Genomic DNA, 20701 nt, shown 5'->3' with positions numbered 1-20701 from the left:
AGTGGGGGTAAAATTCGTCAAAAACTGCTAATATGAACCTTCATAAGAAAATACATGGGATTTTGGCGTGATACGCCCATAGCATATCTACTGCCGACCAAATTTTCAAAAAATAATACATTCGCGCCAAATTTGGTATACGGGGGTTTCCGGGGTCACTGATTACAAATCCTAGATCAGATTTACAAAATTCGTATAGCAAATTTGACGCGAATGTGTTATATTTTTTTTAATTTGGTCGGCCACTTTGGATCCGCCATCTTGAATTTTGCAAAATTGACCTCGGATTCGTGATCAGCGACCCCGAAAACCCCCGTATACCAAAGGGTCTCACCGGGTTTCCACGTGAAATCTGCACTGGCGTGTTTTTTAACAATGGTGTCTTCAGTGTGTTGCTTGTTGATAGAAATAACTTTTGACCAATTATCAGAGCTCTATCTTTGCTCATTTAAAAAAAAATGGGGTTGCAACCCTTAACTTCAAAATCATTTTTCTATAAAACTATGATAGATATTTGAATAAATCCAACGGCATATGAAAGCTACTGATAAGAATTATATTACATATTTTTTTCATAGTTTTTCAACTATATAAACAGTGAGAAAAAAAAATGGAAAAAATGAAGGGTGGTTTTTTGTGGTTATTTCTCGAGATACACCAACCAAAAGAATCACGTATAATCAGTGAGTCTTAAGCTACAATGCATAGCAGTTACATAGATCTGCGATGGGTGGATCATATTCAAAATAATCATTTTATGTTGCTAGGTACAGTATTGTGAACTGATACTTGTTAGAACTTTAGAATATACCACGACAGTGATGTGTGAGATCTTTGTGAAGTTGCAATATTTGTGTAAGTTTTAACTGACGTATTACACTTACAGATGTTATATAAAAAGATATCGGTATCCGATTTTGTCATAATTAGTCTGAAAATTAAATCTTTATAGTATGCCTGTAGACTCACAATGGTACGAATATTGTATCCCAATGTCACCTTGGAACAAATGGAACAAAATCAATTGCGCGTGCGCAAGCTAACAGCTGATCCAGTCAAGCAGAGGTTAAGTTCTACATTGTTCATGGGTGAATGATTCGTTTCTATATTTTAAAAATAATTATAAATAAATATTAAATATGTGACCGAAGATTTTATTGTATGTTGAAAATTAAAAAAATCATTATTGTGAAGACTGGTTAAAATATTCGACATTACATATATGTACTTTTCACATCAATTGAAGCTATAATAAGGCTAGAGAGTATAATATTCGGTTGGATATAATTTTGCATATTTTTTATTTTGTTAAAGCCTTTATATTATTGTAAAATGGAAGACAATAGCGGTATACAAAATAAATGTATTAACTGTAATCGAAATAAAAAAAAATTTGTGGGATTTTCCAACATTATATCTAACTGAATATTATACTCTCTAGCCTTATTATAGCTTCAATTGATGTGAAAAGTACATATATGTAATGTCGAATATTTTAACCAGTCTTCACAATAATGATTTTTTTAATTTTCAACATACAATAAAATCTTCGGTCACATATTTAATATTTATTTATAATTATTTTTAAAATATAGAAACGAATCATTCACCCATGAACAATGTAGAACTTAACCTCTGCTTGACTGGATCAGCTGTTAGCTTGCGCACGCGCAATTGATTTTGTTCCATTTGTTCCAAGGTGACATTGGGATACAATATTCGTACCATTGTGAGTCTACAGGCATACTATAAAGATTTAATTTTCAGACTATGACAGAATCGGATACCGATATATTTTTATATAACATCTGTAAGTGTAATACGTCAGTTAAAACTTACACAAATATTGCAACTTCACAAAGATCTCACACATCACTGTCGTGGTATATTCTTAAGTTCTAACAAGTATCAGTTCACAATACTGTACCTAGCAACATAAAATGATTATTTTGAATATGATCCACCCATCGCAGATCTATGTAACTATCTATCATAGTGTTATAGGAAAATGATTTTGAAGTTAAGGGTTGCAACCCCATTTTTAAAAATGAGCAAAGATAGAGCTCTGATAATTGGTCAAAAGTTATTTCTATCAACAAGCAACACACTGAAGGCACCACTGTTAAAAAACACCCCAGTGCAGATTTCACGTGGAAACCCGGTGAGACCCTTTGACACGAATGTTATTTTTTGATAATTTGTCGGCCATCTTGGATCCGCCATCTTGAATTTTGCAAAATTGACCTCGGAACCGTGATCAGCTGGATTATCCACGAAGATACGGTCTATTGAAAATCACTAAAAAAATTTGGAAATTTTTCTGCTCCTTTAAGTTTTCTGCTGAGTGTATAAAAATTTTTGACGTTAATATTGAAATCCACCGTCATCAAAATGCAATTTCGCGAATATCCGTCAACTAATCACCTATAAAAAGCACTAACTCTGAAAACCTTCTAACGAGTGTCCCTAAATCGAATCACAACTCTAAGAAATTCGCTTATTAATATTAGTTATTTGGTCCAAGTCTAAAAAATACGAAATATATATAAAAAATCCGTCGTTGGCCGCCAATTCTGCGCGTCGCGATGGAGTCGAGCGTCACACTGTTGTGACCCTATCGACCTCAACGTACCGCACAGAATTGTCGCTGTGTCAGCAGATGACGCCCTTCTCGTCGACGATGGCGGTGTCGGAAGACAGGCTCTTTAACCTCGTCTGGAGGATGGACCGAGGCCTCCTCCGGCAGGTCTTCCACAGGATGACGACTGTCGTAAAGCTGAAAAATCGACAGGTGATGTGAGGGGTGAATAGAATATGCAATACTGGTTATAGTCCCCAAGCCGGCGACCTTTTTTCGAACTGATTACAAAAGTCATGAAACCGGTCTGGATCGCTTCATTTTAACGAGTCTACCACGCTGTAAAATTTTTAGAATATGGGAAGGGCGCTTTTCCGCAATGCGAGTACTTAAACCTGTCGTTCTGGGCGGGTTCTCTTTTGTGATTACAACACTCAAATTTTATATTCCTCGCTCATCGCAGGTTAGGTTTTCCGATTACAAAAGTGATAAATTTTATATTTTTGGCTTTAGAATAAAATAATAATTAAAAAACAATACTTGTCCGACAAAAAAAAACGACGCAAATGAATAAAATCTAATGCCTGATTTGGAGCCCAGCGCTCAGTCGTATCCTAGCACTTGACGTGTACGCATCGCTGTGATTTCGATAATTAGACGTTTTATCATAGACAAGTGTATTGTAAAACATTGTATAAATACAAGTGATCGAGTTGGTGAAGAGAGGCGAAAAGTTTCCTTCTTTAGGTAAGTAAAAAAAAGAATATATAAAAGGTAAATATGTACGCCATTTTTCGGTTGACGACACAAGTTTCCAGGGTTAGCTTTATAATTTTGTTCGCCCACATAGTGTAGTAATTAACGTGATATTTTTATTATAAAATAATGAATTAATTAGTGTAAAATATTTTTAGTAATTATTTACTTTACCTACGACCACTACTGTAAATACTTAAAAACACACCGTCTGCGATCAATGTAAGATTCTTATTACGTACGGTAAAAAAATCGCACAGTTTTCCTAGCAACCGCCTAGCAACGGTCAATACAATACTGTTTGTATTGACCGTTGCTAGGCGGTTGCTAGGAAAACTGTACGATTTTTTTACCAAGCTGTGTGATTTTTTTACCGTACGACATAATAGGAATCTTGCATTGATCGCAGACGGTGTGTTTTTAAGTATTTAAAGTATCGGTCGTAGGTAAAGTATAGTACGTAATACGTGGTGTAACTTTTCCATTCGTGCGTAAAATGCTTTTTACAACACTTATTACGTAATATACTATTATGCGAGTCAAATTTTTATGCAATTTTACCAATTCCCGTCATTTCGAGATAGCTGATAATTAATTAAATATTTTTTTCAATTGAAAAAATCGCAAACAAAACTAATTTCAGATTCATGTTCAGCACCCTGGAAAATGAGAATTGGCAAAATGTGAGTTTTGTGACAAAAAATATAATTAAGTACGCTTCGATTTTTCAAACCTAATATTAAAATTTTTACAGATTCCCAAGGAATGTTGACATAAAACGAAGATGGGCGAAGGCTATTAAAAAACAGGACTGGACATTAGCAAGTACATTATAGTATATATTAGCGGTTTCGTAATAATAATAACAAGTTCTCTAATAAAGCCAATAAAATGTGAAGACTGTGTAAAGAGTTTAATGTCAAATACACAGTATTCGTACAGTCAATTTTTATTAAAGATCGTGGTTGTTTGACGTATCCATCTCGAGATGTCGTAGTAATATGCCAAGAAACAGAAAAATTAATAAAAGTTTTTAATAATGATGAAAGCAGAACACCTAGGCTATAGAAAATTAAAATTGTTTATCATGTATTAAAAAACTTTCTGAATGTGAACATATTTGAAAATTTGCATGAACATCAATTTGATAATTTGCCTAACAATTGTAATCATTTAATAGAACTTGTAAGGGCTGAATGTGAAAAGTATATCGATGTACGAATAAATCATGAAGTCAAATTAATGTTATTTAGAGGACAATAAATATATTTAAATTATTTTGTAGTTTTATTTAATATGACACTAAAATATACTATTTTCTGAATTACTAACTTAGAATTGAATATTTGTCATAAGATGCAATATAATGTTTAATATGTAATAAAAATATTACTTAATCCGGATCTGCTTAAAGATGCGCGCGATCAGGGACTTTATTCTTGAATTATAGGGAGTAGAAGGAACGAGAGAAAGGGGGCGTGTCTCTACTAAAACACATTAATCGGTATTCTTGAATGGTGTTCTATTGAGTAATGATAGAAGAATTGTTCACTATTTCTTCTACTGATATTTTCGGGGGAATAGGCAGGGATCATTAAACCTAACCCTATATTTTTTGACATGTTTCACAAATTACGAATTCCGCAATCTGTCTGTCATATTCATATCTCTAGTTACTGTTTTGTGGTGATATCCTTCGAGAACTTTGAGGAAATGTTCGTATAATTTGTGTTTACCTGAGGGATTGTGCAGTACTCGAATAAAATAATAATAGAATAAAATGGATCTACCTAAAATAGTATTAAAATATTTGTAAGTTCTTCCCAGTTAGCCATCATTGTCTCTCTAGTGTAGCTGGGTGTTAACATTCCAGTGTACATTCGTTTTTTACTCCCAATATAATATATTAGAAGTTCTTTTTGTTTGGAACTTACTGGATTTAGCTTCGGCTTTTTATTGATTTCCATTTTCTTTCCTTTTTAGACTGGACCTGACACTGACAATCAAATAACAATAATAAGTAGCACACTTATTTCATGACTAGCTCATCACTAGTTTTCATTCTACCGCCTATTTACTGCTTTCTGATTGGTCGGTACATTTGACAACATTGTTCCTCATTTTTCACTTTCATGGCTCGATCCCCTTGTGTCGAGAATACAGTATGAATTTTGTGAGAGAACAGTAGTAGAGCGAAATGAGGGAATGTTCCCCAGGGAGCATTCTATTCTCTCACCGTCAAGAATTGAGCTCCAGATTGCCTTCCACACTCCACTTCCCCGGATTTTGCATTCACTGGTACCCGTGCATTGGAATTAGATACGGCCAGTCTAGGTGGTCTGTGGTAGTCATATAATGTTTTACTTATTTATTTTTTCATTTGAAATGTTTTATTTTTAACTTTTTCTTATATTTCTTAAAATAATTTAATTTTTTATACATTTCATTTTCAATTATTTTTTATGACATTATTAATAAAAAAAAATACAAGTCGCAATTCACTGTCATTACATTTAAAACTAATTATATGTAACAATAATCGTTTTATTAAGTTTATGAAATTAATCGTTTCTTTTTGTCGGACTAGCAATATGATCCACTATTTTTGTCGGACAATGTCATATTTTGATAAAGAAAGTACTATTTTAGCACTTGGTATTTGTGTCCGAAATTTTGTATCGGAAAACCTAACCTGCGATGAGCGACATGTTTCGGTTGTCGGACTGGGAAAAAGCGCCTGAAAATTTGTCGGACAAGGTATGGACTACGTTTTTTAGGCAATTTTTAGTAAGTTAAAATGAAAATTGGGTGTTTTATAATCGGAAAACCATACCGCGCTAGAGCGACATGTTGGAGATGTCGGACTCGACAATTGCGCCCTCTATTTTGTCGGACAACCCAATTTGCTTCTTATTTAACACATTTTCTTTTAATTCAAATAAAAAATTTGAGTGTTAGAATCACAAAAGAGAACCCGCCCAGAACGACAGGTTTAAGTACTCGCAGTGCGGAAAAGCGCCCTTCCCATATTCCAAAAATTTTACAGCGTGGTAGACTCGTTAAAACGAAGCGATCCAGACCGTTTTCATGACTTTTGTAATCAGTTCGAAAAAAGATCGCCGGCTTGGGGACTATTAAGTTTTAAATACTTTTCTGTACAAATGTTTTATACAGGGTGTTAATGATAAGTTTAGCCAAACTTTAATGGCGTATTCTACCGATGAAAATAATTTATGATAGGACGCTTCCCTACGGAGATACAGGGTGTTAAAAGTTTCTAATATTTATAAGATTTTCCCTGTAACTTTACTGATAAAAAATATTTAGTGATAAAATTTGAGCGATGACATTTTTTTAGCAGGGACAATTTTTTCATGGATAACTTATTCCAAAATACACTCCAGTGGCGTAGTTATTGGGGAAGTAGGGATCCTTTTTTGAAAAAAAAATCGTACGCCACTGGTTTTTTAAATAATTTTAAATGCTTTTAAAATGTACAATCAATTTGTGGCAATAAAGTACTCTTGTAAAGTATTCGTAAAATTTACTGGTCTTTAGATAATTGGGAAATCAAATAAGGAGATACTTAAGTACCTACGTTGCTATTTACCTCCAATTTTCTATTGATTGCTAAATGTGTAACAATAAATTCAATACCTAATATTTTTGAGAGATTTCAAAATATTATACAACAACACAAGAAATGTATTTTACAGTTTAAATTAATTGAATACCATATTTTTTTAAATTAAAATCTGTTTTTAGTTGTATGAAAAATAACAAACTTTTTGCAACACACAAAACAGTGGCGTTGTATAATGTTTTGAAATATCTTAAAAATATTAGGTATTGAATTTATTGTTTCACATTTAGCAATCAATAGAAAATGATAAATAGCAACGTATGTATACTTACCTAAGTATCTTCTTATTTGATTTCCCAATTATCTAAAGACCAGTAAATTTTACGAATACTATTTGACACTTTTAACACCCTGTATCTCCGTAGGGAAGCGTCCTATCAAAAATTTTTATAGGGCAAACGTTGATTATTTCAATCGGTAGAATACGCCATTAAAGTTTAGCAAAATTTATCATTAACACCCCGTTTAAAAGTATTTTACTGTAATAACACAGCTACACAAAAAAGTCCTGACAGAAACAAAAACTACCATATTTTAAGTATTCTGACCTCCTGAATTGAATGCTATAAGCCAAATTTCATTTTATCGTGTTATTTTTATTTAATCTTCAATTTTATGCCAAAAATAGCCATTTTTCCACCTAAAATGAGCATCAGATATCGGCAAAACTAAAAATCAATGAAATTTTTATCCAGACGTGTGTTTTTTCATGTATCTTGGAGCGCTGAATACGAATTTGATGTATTTGATGTCAAAAATATTCTACGATACTAATTTCGGCGAGTATTTGCGAAAAACACACGAAACAAGATATTTTATCGCTAAAAACGACCATTTGATCGCAGCAAAATTAAAAACGAACAAATTTTTAGGTTAGAAACATGGTTTTCTATATATTATTGTATTCAAATTTAATTTTAATGTCCTCTATTTTTGAAAATATTTAATCATTTATATTAGACCAAGATACTTACATGGAAAAACACACGTCTGAATAAAAATGTTATTGATTTTTAATTTTGCCGATATCTGGTGCTCGTTTTAGGCGGAAAAATGGCTATCTTTGGCATAAAATCGAAGATTAAATAATCAGGAGGTCAAAAAGTATGGTAGTTTTAGTTTCTGGGTCAGGATTTTTTTTGTGTGGCTGTGGCTGTGTCATTGTTAGTAGTTTGGCATTCAAATTTAAGATTACACTTTTCAACCATTGCGGTTCGTTTTTATGTTTCAAAAATCATATGATTATTAAAAAAAACCTCAAGGGGCAGTTCCGCCACTGCAAATTAGTACTGTATTGTTTCGGCTATATTAATTTTTTCCAAAATGAGGGATGCTTTCATAATATTGTACTTTATCGCAATAACAGTTATTTTAGTAACGCGTTTTGTCTATAAAATCAATTTTTTTCACGACACGATTCTTTCTTATAACATTGTTGATGTACATCATACAGACTGGTAGGTACAGGGTGTCTCTATATTCCATATACAGGGTGCATCTAAATAACACCGAAAAAATGTAAGGGGCGATTTTCCGATGAAAAAACTTCTGAAAAGTTACGCCCCCTCCAAAAATTAAAATAAAATTGTTTTTCTTTTTTATCTTCCATCTATATCAAGCTAAACAAACCAAACTTGGTAATTATCTGTCAAAAAACTACACTTTTTGAAATTTTTTTGAACCCTGAAGTGTCTTTGTAAGGGGTTAAAATAATCAACCCCCATGACTTTTTTTCGATAAAATTTTTTCGGTGTTATTTTGATATGTACCCTATCGAAAATACATTAGTAATGATTCAAAAAGAAATTAATCCAAAACTATTACAAATAAAAAAACAAAGGGGACAAATATTTAACAAATCTTTCATCTTTAAGACAGAAAAGAAATATGTAGCATGACCCCCGACAAAATTATGAGCAGATAAGTTCAAGGGAGGGGTATTTTTTACAGTTCTGTTAATATAATTACTTCGTATACGTTTGTGTCATAAAGTGACAGCTATATGAGAGTATTAATATACCAAATTTCAAAAAGACATTTTTTTGTCCATTTCGATACGCTCTATTGACTAAACAAAGCAGCTTAGGATAGAAGTAAGTTTGTTAAATCTGCTTATTTTGATCCCAGGAAACTGTAGAATATGGAATACGAAATATTGCGAGTATTGGGTGGCCCAAAAAAAACGAATATTTTTTTTGGTCTCTTGTGAAAATATGTTAGTTTATCATGTTTTAAGAGCCCCCTCAAAAAATCATCTCAAAAAAAATTTTTTAGAGGTCCCAAGATTTTAAAAAATTTCTAAAATAGTCACGAATTTAATTTTTTTTCTCGTTATTTTATCATTTTCTAGGTTGAAAAAATCTCGATTCTGAAAATTTCAAATCGATATTTTAATTTCTAAAAATAGTAATGTACCTAAAATGTTTTCGGACGACCTCTAAAAATAAATATCAACGAACTAATATTTTTTTTTATTGAATTTGATGAACAAAAGAATAGAAATAAATCACGACACTTATAAAAAAAAATTATTAGTTCGTTGATCTTTATTTTTTAGAGGTCGCTCGAAAACGTAGGTACACTACCTTGAAAGTTAAAATAACTATGAGTGACCTTTAGAAATTAAAATATCGATTTGAAATTTTCAGTATAGAGATTTTTTTCAACCTAGAAAATGATAAAATAACGAGAAAAAAAATAAAAAATATTCAATTTTTGACGATTTTGGAAATTTTTAAAAATCTTGAGCGATCTCTAAAAAAATTTTTTTTGATCTGATTTTTTGAGGGGGCTCCTAAAACATGATAAACATATATATTCACAAGAGGCACGAAAAAAAAAATTCGTTTTTTATGGACCACCCTAGTGGATACATATTATGTATAAAAATAAATTTTTAAAATATATAAAAATAGAAACCTTAATTTTTGGCAAGGGGTTGTAAGTACCAAAAAAATTTTTGATTTCAGTAAAAAAAAATTATGTTTTTTATTAAGTTTTTTATTGCTATATAAAATATTAACTTTTAGGAGCCCAACTTTAAGACCTCTTAGAAGGCATTCTTCCACCTATGTTCATAAAAAATTTTCCTCCTATTTTTAATGGTCAAATATTGCATGTGATAATGCACTCTGCGTAAAAAGACTTGTCTGTTTTACAGATTTTACTTTTTAATTAAACTATATCAAATTTTCATTTCTCTGTAACGTTGCGAGTGTTAAGGATATCATATTGTCATTTTGTAACTGAAAGTTAGTTGGCAAACCGATTGAAACTGAAAAAACTTCACTTACCTAGAAACAATAACGCCCAAGGCGCCGAAGAATAGGTAGATCGGCGGAAGCTGGAGGAGCAACGAGCAGTGCGTTAAGGCCTCGTCGATACCAGAGGGACAATCTTCCACCCCGTCACACCAAACTGTGGCGTTGATGCAGGCGTCCAGCTCGGGACATCTATATTGGCATTCGTCCGGCTTCATCATGAAGAGACCCAAGCCGTTTGGCGGGACATCTCGTCTAGAACAGGAAATGAGAATCTGGTTTCTAGTGCCTCGAATTTGATTGAAAGGAAGTGGGCAGTTCGGACATGTTAAAGTTTCGTTGGGTTTTTAAGATGTATCTGAGGATGATGCCACTTGTGTTCACAAACGCCTGCTACTAAATGTGACAGTAAAAACTCACTCTATTTATATACAGCAATCGTCATTTGTGATAATAATTAAACTGATTCTAGACCACATACTACAATGTTTGTCTTAGATCAGTTACCATGCATATCTTTTCCGATTCTGATAAAATATTCTCTTACGAAAAACCAAAGTTTTGTACTAGTGTATATTCCAAAAGCAATTATTTTCCTTTGAGATTTAAGGAGGTTTATCTGATTTGGAATTGACAAACAAATATTCATAAAGAAATTAATATAAGCTTATTAATATGAAGAAAATCCTCAAACAAAATTATGACTAGTTTGGATACCTAAGAGACGAGATATTAATAAAATATTTTTTCACGATTTAGTATGAAGTCTTATGAAAATGCATATTTTTTGGTCTTTCCACTTAGAATACGCAACAATTGACGAACAGTTTCCACAGCAACTTGTATAAATAGGAAACCGATATCTAAGGAACCGTATGATAGCTCGTAGAAATCGGTTAGGTACTTGTAAGATACATAATTTATAATAATTCTCCTTCAAACTGCTGTCGTTGACTAACTTATCCTCCATATGCGTGATAGCGGCAACGTCGCGGTGTCGATGTAGCGTATTATTTGAAATTTGCAGGTGTCCAAGCAAATAGAATGATCGAACGCGAGCGAGCGAACGCCGAGGCGAGCGAACCAGCCAAGTACAAATTTGACAAATCTAAAGACTTACTACTTTGGTCACTAGTGAATCTACAGAAACTCTCGTTACGTTACGTTAAATTTGGCGTAAATCGGTTAATTCTTTGGAACCGCGTCCGCCATCTTGGATCCGCTATCTTGGACTAAAATTCCTCAAAAACAGATTTCAGATTCGTAGTCAGCGGCCCCAAAAACCCCCCTATATCAAATTTAGCGTAAATCGGTTAATTTTTTGGAATCGCGTCCGCCATCTTGGAAAATGGTCAAGGACATATCTGAACGTAAAATTTTCCGCTCTTTTCATTTCCGGGGTCAAAAGTAAGGCATCCCATTAGAAAAAATTAACTTGACCTTGAAATAACCTTGAAGGTCAAGGTGAAATCTAGGGTCACCATTGAATACCCAGGGAAAAATCCTAAATCTTTTGTCTGAATCATTTTCCCTCAAAATGCATTTTTCGAAAGTTATTGTGCTGTTTCCATACTTTTGGGACACGTTGTAGGTATATAAAGCAAGTCTGTCACACTTGTCGTATACTCGCCTTGTTATTAGAGTAAATACGATTGTTATCCTATTTTACCAATTAGAAGTCTAATAAAAATCGGCTTATTTTCTTTCTTTCTTTCTGAAACGGCCTGTACGCATGACTAAATGTCAAATCAAATGTCAAATTTATGTTAAATATAAATGCATCATAACTTTTAAAAATATATGTCTGTTACTGTAATTCACGAAAGCTTTATTTTATTACCTTTGTTTCTAGGGCAATCCAAAAAATATATACAAGGTGATTCAGTCAGAATGCACATTAATTTTAACCAGGTATTTCCGAATACGTGGTCTAATAGTAGTCCAGGCGGTATCTGTTTTAAAAAGGGTATACTTGGGTAAAACGCATATGATCGGAGATTTTTGCTTTAACGGCTTCTAAATAACATCAGAAATGATAATTTTTCTATCCAAATAAAAAAAAATGTGGGCTTAATTGTTATTGCAAAAAAGTATAAAAAAATAGCAAAAAAAATCATTTTTTTCTTGGATTTCTTGTCGACAACTTAGCAACTATTCATTTTAGACAAAAATGGAAGAGGAAAAAAAGTTTTGTAATTAAATTTTGAACAAGATAGAGTTAGTTACAATTCGAAAAAATAATTATTATTATTGCAAAAATCGGAAAAATCATTTAAAAAATTGCAAAAAATGCTAGTTTATTTGTCAATTTTTTTAAGACACTTGAATAAAACCTAGTATCTTCATACTTTTCCCAGTTAAACTTCTTAGTGCATAGAATCATCACACCAAATTTCATCCAATTTGGTTCGATAGTTTTTGCATAATAATTGTTTAAATTTTTTATATTTTTTAAATTAAAAAATTTTTAAAATCAAATTTCTAAAAATCTAAAGCCTTTGAACACTTGAAAATTTCACCACAAAAAGAAGAGCTCTCAAGCTTTAAAATGGCTTCTGAAAAATTCAAATCGGACGATTAGGTGAGCCGTGGTGATTGTTCGCAATTTTCACGCTTATAAACAACTGCAATAATTTAATGTTTTTTTCAATTTTTTTTTTAATTTTAAAAATGGTTTGAAAATACTCGGAAAGACGAGTATTTAAAAAAAACTGATGATGCGCCCGTTAAAGTTAACCCTTGTTTATAGCAAAACTATAAGAGTATAAGGCTGTTTTTTGAACTAATAAGTTTGTCATTCCGAGTACTTTCCAGATATAAATTTTCAAAATTTGCAATCACGGGCGTCTCATTTAAAATGTCACTCAAAGATATTTAAGACCGCGTGAAATCAATGAGGTATCAGTGGTGGGGGAGCAAACACAGAGCTACTCCGATCTGAATTCTCGAGTTCAAAACTGCGACGCTCGCTCGGAAAAATTTCACTTATCTCGGCTTCTAATGGACCAATTTCGATGATTTTTGTTTTAAATCCATGTCTCGCAACTTAAAAAATTCAATTATCATATTTTCATTTTTGTCTAAAATGAATAGTTGCTAAGTTGTCGACGAGAAATCCAAGAAAAAAATGAATTTTTTTGCTACTTTTTATAATTTTTTGCAATAACAATTAAGCCCACGTTTTTTTTTATTTGCATAGAAAAATTATCATTTCTGATGTTATTTAGAAGCCGTTAAAGCAAAAATCTCCGATCATATGCGTTTTACGCAACCCGAAACAGATACCGCCTGGACTATAGACGAAAGACGACAATCGAAAAAAAAAAAACTCGATTTCGCAACAGGAAACGTACCGGCGGACTATAGAACGTTAGAGCGTTGAACCGAAACAGCTGATTTCCCCAGTCGTCTTGAATTTTGCAATTGGTTTCAAAATCAAAGTGCAGCGGATACCAATTTTATTAACAAAGTACTATGGACGGAGGAGTGAATGTTTTTTTTAGTCGTACTATCATTTTAAATAGGTACCATACTACTCTTTGAAAAGCTATAAGTCACACAATTAGGTATACGTACTACAAACTGAATTGAACAAAATAGGTACTAAAAACTCATATTCAATTATATAACATAGTGAAAACTGTTTATTCGTTGTCGTTCACTATAGATTAAAAACGTATTAAAAGCTAGGATAATGACCGAATATTAATTACGGTAGGTTAAGATTCACTTTCTATAAACCATTGCGAGTCAGCGTAAATATGCATTTTAATAGTTTTTAAATCGCGTATTCGTATTCTGCTCATTTTTCCCCATCTTCCCTTAAAATTAATGACATTATGACTGAATCACCCTGTATATACCTCTTTATATTTTATTTTAACTTTTTGTACTGAATAAACACAGTAGTACACTGTAGAAATATTATTCAACTGTATCGCTTTTAAAATCGCCTATTCGGAGACGACTAGCCGATATTTTACGGTCGCGCGACCAGAATTAGAAATCCGCATCCGCGCCAATTCAAAACCTCCGAATAGTTTTCATTTCTCGCGGGATTCCATTTCGCTATCTTACCTTAAAATTCAATAACAGATACGGTCTACATCCATTCAGCGGTAGATGAAGTAGCTTTCCGTGGAAATGATTTCACTGATTTGTACGCCAAGCGTATGCTCTCGACAAGGGACATGAAGTGGAATGGAGCCGATAAATAATATAGCCGCGCCGTCTCAGTTTATGTACGGAGAGTCTGCTACGTCTTCATTTATTTATTTTTTTAGAAAATCAGACCTACCCCATACACAGAAGGCAGCAACTAGATCCAGACTAATTAACAGATGGGTGGTGAGCTAGCGAGCGATATTTGTTAAAATCCGCTTTATATTTTATACACATCAATCGCGTGGGACGATTTTTTTTGTATTCACAATGTTTTTTTAAAAAAATCGTTTAACATAATTTTAATTGACTTTTCATAGGCTCTAAGTGATAACTAATGTTGTCAACTTTACAACAGGATATTCCTCAATATGGGCAAAATTCCTCAGTTTTTGGGTAAAATTTTGCGTTATGTAGAATAACGCGGGAATTAGATATCAGAAAAAATCTAATACTTACGGTTTTTTATAAAAATACTTTATTTTTTTTATTTATCGTGTTAATGGTTTGCATATCTATAAATTGTTACACTTTATAGTGGTTCATGCGAACGTATAAAATACAAATGCGGGACAACCGGAACAAAGTCTTGCAAAGGGTTTAAATGAAAATTGACAAAGTGAGCTGAGTACGATTCTGTTCAGAGCCGCGCTTTCCGAACTCTACAATCAGTTCGGAGGCCAAAAGCCTGCGAGTTTTAATTACCTACCCATGTGAACAGCGGTTCTAGTCCACTGTTGTTATCAAATTTGAATAGGACACCTTATTTTTTTGCATTAATTTGTTGAACTTCCGATATAACAGGAAATTTATATCACCAGTAATTATATTTTGTTAACCTTGTATATTTTAGTTGTACGAAACAACCTTTTTAATTACGAATCCAGGAATATATTATAATATGTTACACAATTTTCTTTCTTATGCTTTTCAACAGGGTATGATGACCACTGAAGACGATAGAGCCATCAGAAATACTCCCATCAGGTCTGAATTTTTCCCTAACCTCAAAGAACTGCTCAAAATCAATGAAAATCTCGATTAGTTGTTAAAATAGATAAGATTCTGAAATTACACAGACGTGTTAATAGGGTCAAAATAAAAACTTTTTATTATTCCTTACTGTAATAAAAAGTATTGTAAAATTCCTTGAACTGGTAATCTATTTTAATCTGTTGCCATTACAGCCATTCTTAACCAATCTTGAGCATTATTAAAATGCCTATAACTACTCAATGATGAATTTTTAAGATCTTAACCATTTTTACAAGAAATCGGAATTTCGACGTGATGGAACATTTCTGATGGTTCGATCGTTTTCAGTGGGTCAAAATACACAAATATTCTGTTAAACGGTATATGAAAAAAATTTTTATGTGTTGCTGTTATTAATCTATTACTTGTAAGGACCCTTTTTTATGTAGAACTATTAGAATTCATTTTATGTAGATGATTCCTGCAAAAAAAAATAAAAAAATGCGGGGGGATGAAAAATCTGCCCCCCCCCCCTATCTGGCCCCAAAGGGGTTCGTTAATTTTACATCCAAATTTAATAGAAGAGTAGGTACTCTTAAAAGGTCTCGAAAATTTCGATTTGATACTTCAAAGCAATTATTGAAACTTACAACCGAAAAGGTGCTTTTCACCCCTCTCTTTGAGGGGTCGCGACTTTTAAATTCCGTGCATTAGTTTATACAGGGTGTTGCAAAATGTTCAGAGAATTCTACATCCAAAAATACGAAAAAGTTCCTATAAACGTAGGTCCGCAAATGCTTCTTTTTTAAAAATTTAAAAAATCTGACATTTATTGATAATTTCTAAATTTTTCATTGGAAATCGTTTAAATTTGGGTTAATAAATTTATGATATGTAGGTTATAATTTGGTGTAAGCGATTGCATTTCACACTCATCAGGGGCGTTGATATGGGGGAGTACCTATTGATTTTTTACCAGAAAATCTACGCCACTGGTTTCTCTACTGGTTTTTACTTTATTTTTAGGAACTTCATTTATATTAGAGCAAAAAGGCCCCCTTGCACATTTGTTATTTAGCGAGCGGCTTTCGAGCTATTGAAGATTTTTAAAATCATGCAAATAATTTTTAAATAAACATTAACCATTTAGTATCAAACTCTTGTAACTTGACTGCAATGTACAAGGTGATTCACTATATTTTGACCCTCCATTAACTTTTTTCTTTTTAGCTATTAAAAAATGTGAAATACGAAAGTTACACGATTTTTTATGAAGTTTTTAAAAATGATAGCAGAAAAACAAATGAAGTCCAAAAAAATGACCTCGGATGTTGACTTTGTTAATTTAAATGGAACACCCTGTATATTTTTACATATTTGGATAGAACGTTTCCTGTCGAGCATAGTCATATAGGGTTTGTTTGGTTCATCTCTAACAATAAGCGAGATACTATTAAAAAAAGAAAAGAAGGTTTTTTATGAAGAAAATAAGATAATTTTATAATTGTTAGACCTCTTTCAGGCATTTCTGCCTTTTTTCCAATTGCGTAAGGATTTACAGATTTAGTTATATCTTATTTTGTCATATCGGACATTGATATGGTCTATAATGCGTATAGGCATTCTAACTAAGTGTCACTAAATAGGCCGTGAGGGGCCTAATTACTCGTGGACAATTTTATAGGCCGTGACAGTGACTGGTAATGGGGGGGGGGGGCGTCAATATATAGTGAATCACCCTGTACCTAAATTTGTATTAAAACGTAATTGTCCAAATTTACAAGAAAGTATTAACAATAAACTAACTTTATTAACATTACCAATAACATATCGATAGCAATAATTAACAACTTCTCGGTTAGGATAATATAAAAAAAATAATGAACTTTTTTTGACTCCCTCTATTTCGAAAACGAAGCATTTGCGGATCTACATTTATGGGAATTTTTTTATTTTTGAATGTAGAATCTGCTCTAGATTTTTCTGAATAACATTTTGCAACGCCCTGTATATCAAAGAGCCCTTGTGTACGCGTTTAAGATTTATCCTGTATAATAGACAAGGCGAAATCGGCGGCTTCGTATGAGAAAATTAGTGGATTCGATTTTTTTGCATAATCACCTCCGTGAGACGTCTCTGAATGAGGATCAAAATGTTACCGGCCGGTAACCTGGTCACAATTTTTTTAAACTAATTTTTTTTAAACAAATTGCAAAAATAACTTGTTTTGCGCCGGAATTTTGGGGTATTCTAAACAAAATAGTTCCTATGCACTATGCCCCTAAAATCAACGGTTTCCGAGTCATAAACAATTTAAAGTACGAAAAAATCCAAAAACGGTCATTTTCAAGACTCAAAAACAATAACAAAAAATAAAGTTTTTGATGTTACTAAAATTTAAAAGTAATCTTTAAACATACCTTGACAAAATACGGAGGACTGATTTGGTGTAATTACATTTGAATGCGTATTATTTTACCTATTAACAATATACATTTTGACTTGCGAGCCGCGCCGCTCGGGCACTCCACTGTGCGCCGACCCCGTCAGCGCCTCACTTTTTCATATATCTCGACATATATTTTAAAATAAATAAAAAATAAAGAGTAAAATGTCTTAAACTTATAAATATATTTATTTAAGGATACAATTTTCACATTCGTCTGCATTACAACCACATAAAGTAACACAAGTAACATTATTTTTTCTACAACTACATGCTTTAGTTTTACATGTTTTCAAACATTTACATTACTCGATCAGGTATTATTAAACATAAATATGGGTAATACTGCATCATTTTCATCTAGTTTGTAACCGAAATTTTCGATATTCAACGTCTGGTATTTAGAGTAGGTACCTATATTGAATTTTTCCAAATATACGTTTGCAATTATGCTCTTAATACGTGTAGTTTAAAGACATCAGAAGTACATGGAATATTTCCTAAGTTTATACCCATTCCACACGTTCGAGAAAAAATATTTAACCTATAGCGGCGCGGGAATTTCATTGCGATATTCGTAAATTCAAAATTAGATATTATTTAAGTAAAGTAGATATATTATTATTGTTATTGTTATTATTGTTACTGTTTAGAAATTTATAATATCAATAAACAAAAAATAATTTTAATAAATAAAAATTCAGCATTGCTAAAATGTATCAAAAAGTGAGGTGATGAATATATACACGAGGTCGGCGCAGAGTGGAGTGCCCGAGCGTCAAGTCAAAATGTATATTGTTAATAGGTGAAATAATACGCATTGCAATGTAATTACACAAAATAACTCCTCGGTATTTTGTCAAGGGATGTTTAAAGATTACTTTTAAAATTTAGTAACATCAAAAACTTGATTTTTTGTTATTGTTTTCGAGTCTTGAAAATGGCCGTTTTTGCATTTTTTCGTACATTAAATTGTTTATAACTCAGAAACCGTTGATTTTAGGAGCATAGTACATAGGAACTATTTTGTTTAGAATACCCAGAAATACCTAATAAAACTTTTTCCGGAGCAAAACAAGTTATTTTTGCAATTTGTTTAAAAAAAATTAGTTTAAAAAAATTGTGACCAGGTTACCGGGCGGTAACATTTTGATCCTCATTCAGGGACATCTCACGGAGGTGATTATGCAAAAAAATCGAATCCACTAATTTTTTCATACGAATTGTGACTCTCCGACACCGTAAATCTTAATTATAGAACCCATAACTCACCGTCTCGACAACTCCAACCACATGACGGAGTACTCCCCTGCTTCCCGGCCGTAGAACTCGACGACGATTGTCCTCGGCAGCTCCTTGCCCAGCCGATCAATCTCAATCTTGTCCAGGACCATCTGGCCGATGGCGTACTCGGGGCTGTTCTTCACGTTCCACCCCTCGGAGAACACCTCCACCAGGTGCTGGCGGGACGTCCTCTCGGATGGGCAGATCATCGCCGTGTACAGCGCGGTGTGTACCTGGAGGGACGGAATCAAGTCAGTCTATTGTGGATGAAAATCTGACTTGTTATATTTTAGGTTAATAAAATGTTATTAGCATATATACAGGGTGATTCACAACTTATCCAAAAAAGTTTGGGCATGAGAAATGGAGTCAATATCGTAAAAAAAATGTTTGTAAAATCCTTATAGTTTCCGAGAGAAAAATTATTGAAGTTATAGTACAATCAACCACTACATAGCTGAACAACTGTAGTCTCTAGCGTCATTCACAATGCGCGAGGAGAGCCACGTTGCCTCAGCGACTTTGAATACTGAAATCGGATTTTGCAATCGTCGTTGCGATAGTATTTACCTGTTATCTGTGGTGTTTATAATAGTTTGTTAGTAGTTAGTGTCAAAAATGGTTTGCGTGTATAGCAACTCGGAGTTGATGGATATCGTTTTAATTTATGGTAGCATTTGTGTTATGGTGAAGCAAGACAACATTTGTGTTAGTTCATAGAAACTGAGTAAGACGGATCCAAATGTGTTAACACGTTGGTGGATAAAATTTTGAACAATTGTTGTTGTAACATCGGGTATGTCAAATGATTTTATTATTTAAAAACACAAATTAATTTTATTAATTAATAAAAGCAAAAGCAGTTGAATTTGCCGATATAAAATAGGTGCGATAAACTTCTATTTACATATTTCTTTCCTTGCGAAGTTTTTGTCCGTTTTTATCACACCGCCATGCCGGTCGCATTGCGCGAGGTCAGGTTCTACAGTGGACCAGTTTCCAGTGCCGTGCAGAAGTGTATTTTTAAATCGTTTTCGAACTGCCCTTTTTGATTTTTTCTTTACAAAATTGTATTTGTGAGGGTCCCCTGTACATCCAGAATTTTTTTTGGATAAGTACTGAATCACCCTATATCTTTAAATTTTTGGAAAGTATCCATCATTGTTAATTAAATGTACAAAAAAATCAGAATTTTTTTTCAACAACTCTCAAAATTAATAAAAAATGATAATATTTAATCAATTATATTGGGGAAAACAACTATTCTGCGGACAAATGTCCCAAAGAGCATTGAATTACACTGGAAATATCTAGTAAATAGACAAAATCGTTCGTCAGCAGAACCGTCAGACATACAGGGTGTGCCATTTAACACTCCCGTTGCCAATATCTCCGAAATGAAGCTATTTATTTTAGTTACGGAAAGTGGGGTTGTTAGGTCCCTCGAATAGGTTCAAATTGCAGTTAAAATTGTTAGTTCAAAAGTTTCTATATAGATGGCGTGGCGATATTAACAAATTGTTTGATTCATGGATCGTGTAAATGCGGTTCATTTGAAAGATCGTTAAATTTTTAGTAATTTTTGTAATAACTATAAA

At 32.8% G+C, this 20701-nt stretch overlaps 1 protein-coding gene across 1 annotated transcript in view; it reads right to left on the bottom strand.

Annotated features, from left to right (window-relative positions):
* Window positions 1-2652: 2652 nt before the first annotated feature.
* LOC108907793 overlaps window positions 2653-20701 on the bottom strand; it is a 140277-nt gene continuing 122228 nt past the window's right edge. Inside the window, exons 13-15 of the mRNA XM_023454480.1 lie at window positions 19092-19336; window positions 10271-10492; window positions 2653-2776 (exon numbers count right to left, since the gene is read on the bottom strand). Coding sequence (XP_023310248.1) covers window positions 2653-2776; window positions 10271-10492; window positions 19092-19336 — 591 coding nt within the window. The remainder of the gene's footprint in view (window positions 2777-10270; window positions 10493-19091; window positions 19337-20701) is intronic.

Source organism: Anoplophora glabripennis, unplaced genomic scaffold (assembly GCF_000390285.2).
Source record: "Anoplophora glabripennis isolate ALB-LARVAE unplaced genomic scaffold, Agla_2.0 scaffold100, whole genome shotgun sequence".
NCBI lineage: Eukaryota > Metazoa > Arthropoda > Insecta > Coleoptera > Cerambycidae > Anoplophora > Anoplophora glabripennis.
The sequence above is the reverse complement of the archived record's forward strand: the minus strand, read 5'-3'. Positions and strand labels throughout refer to the sequence as shown.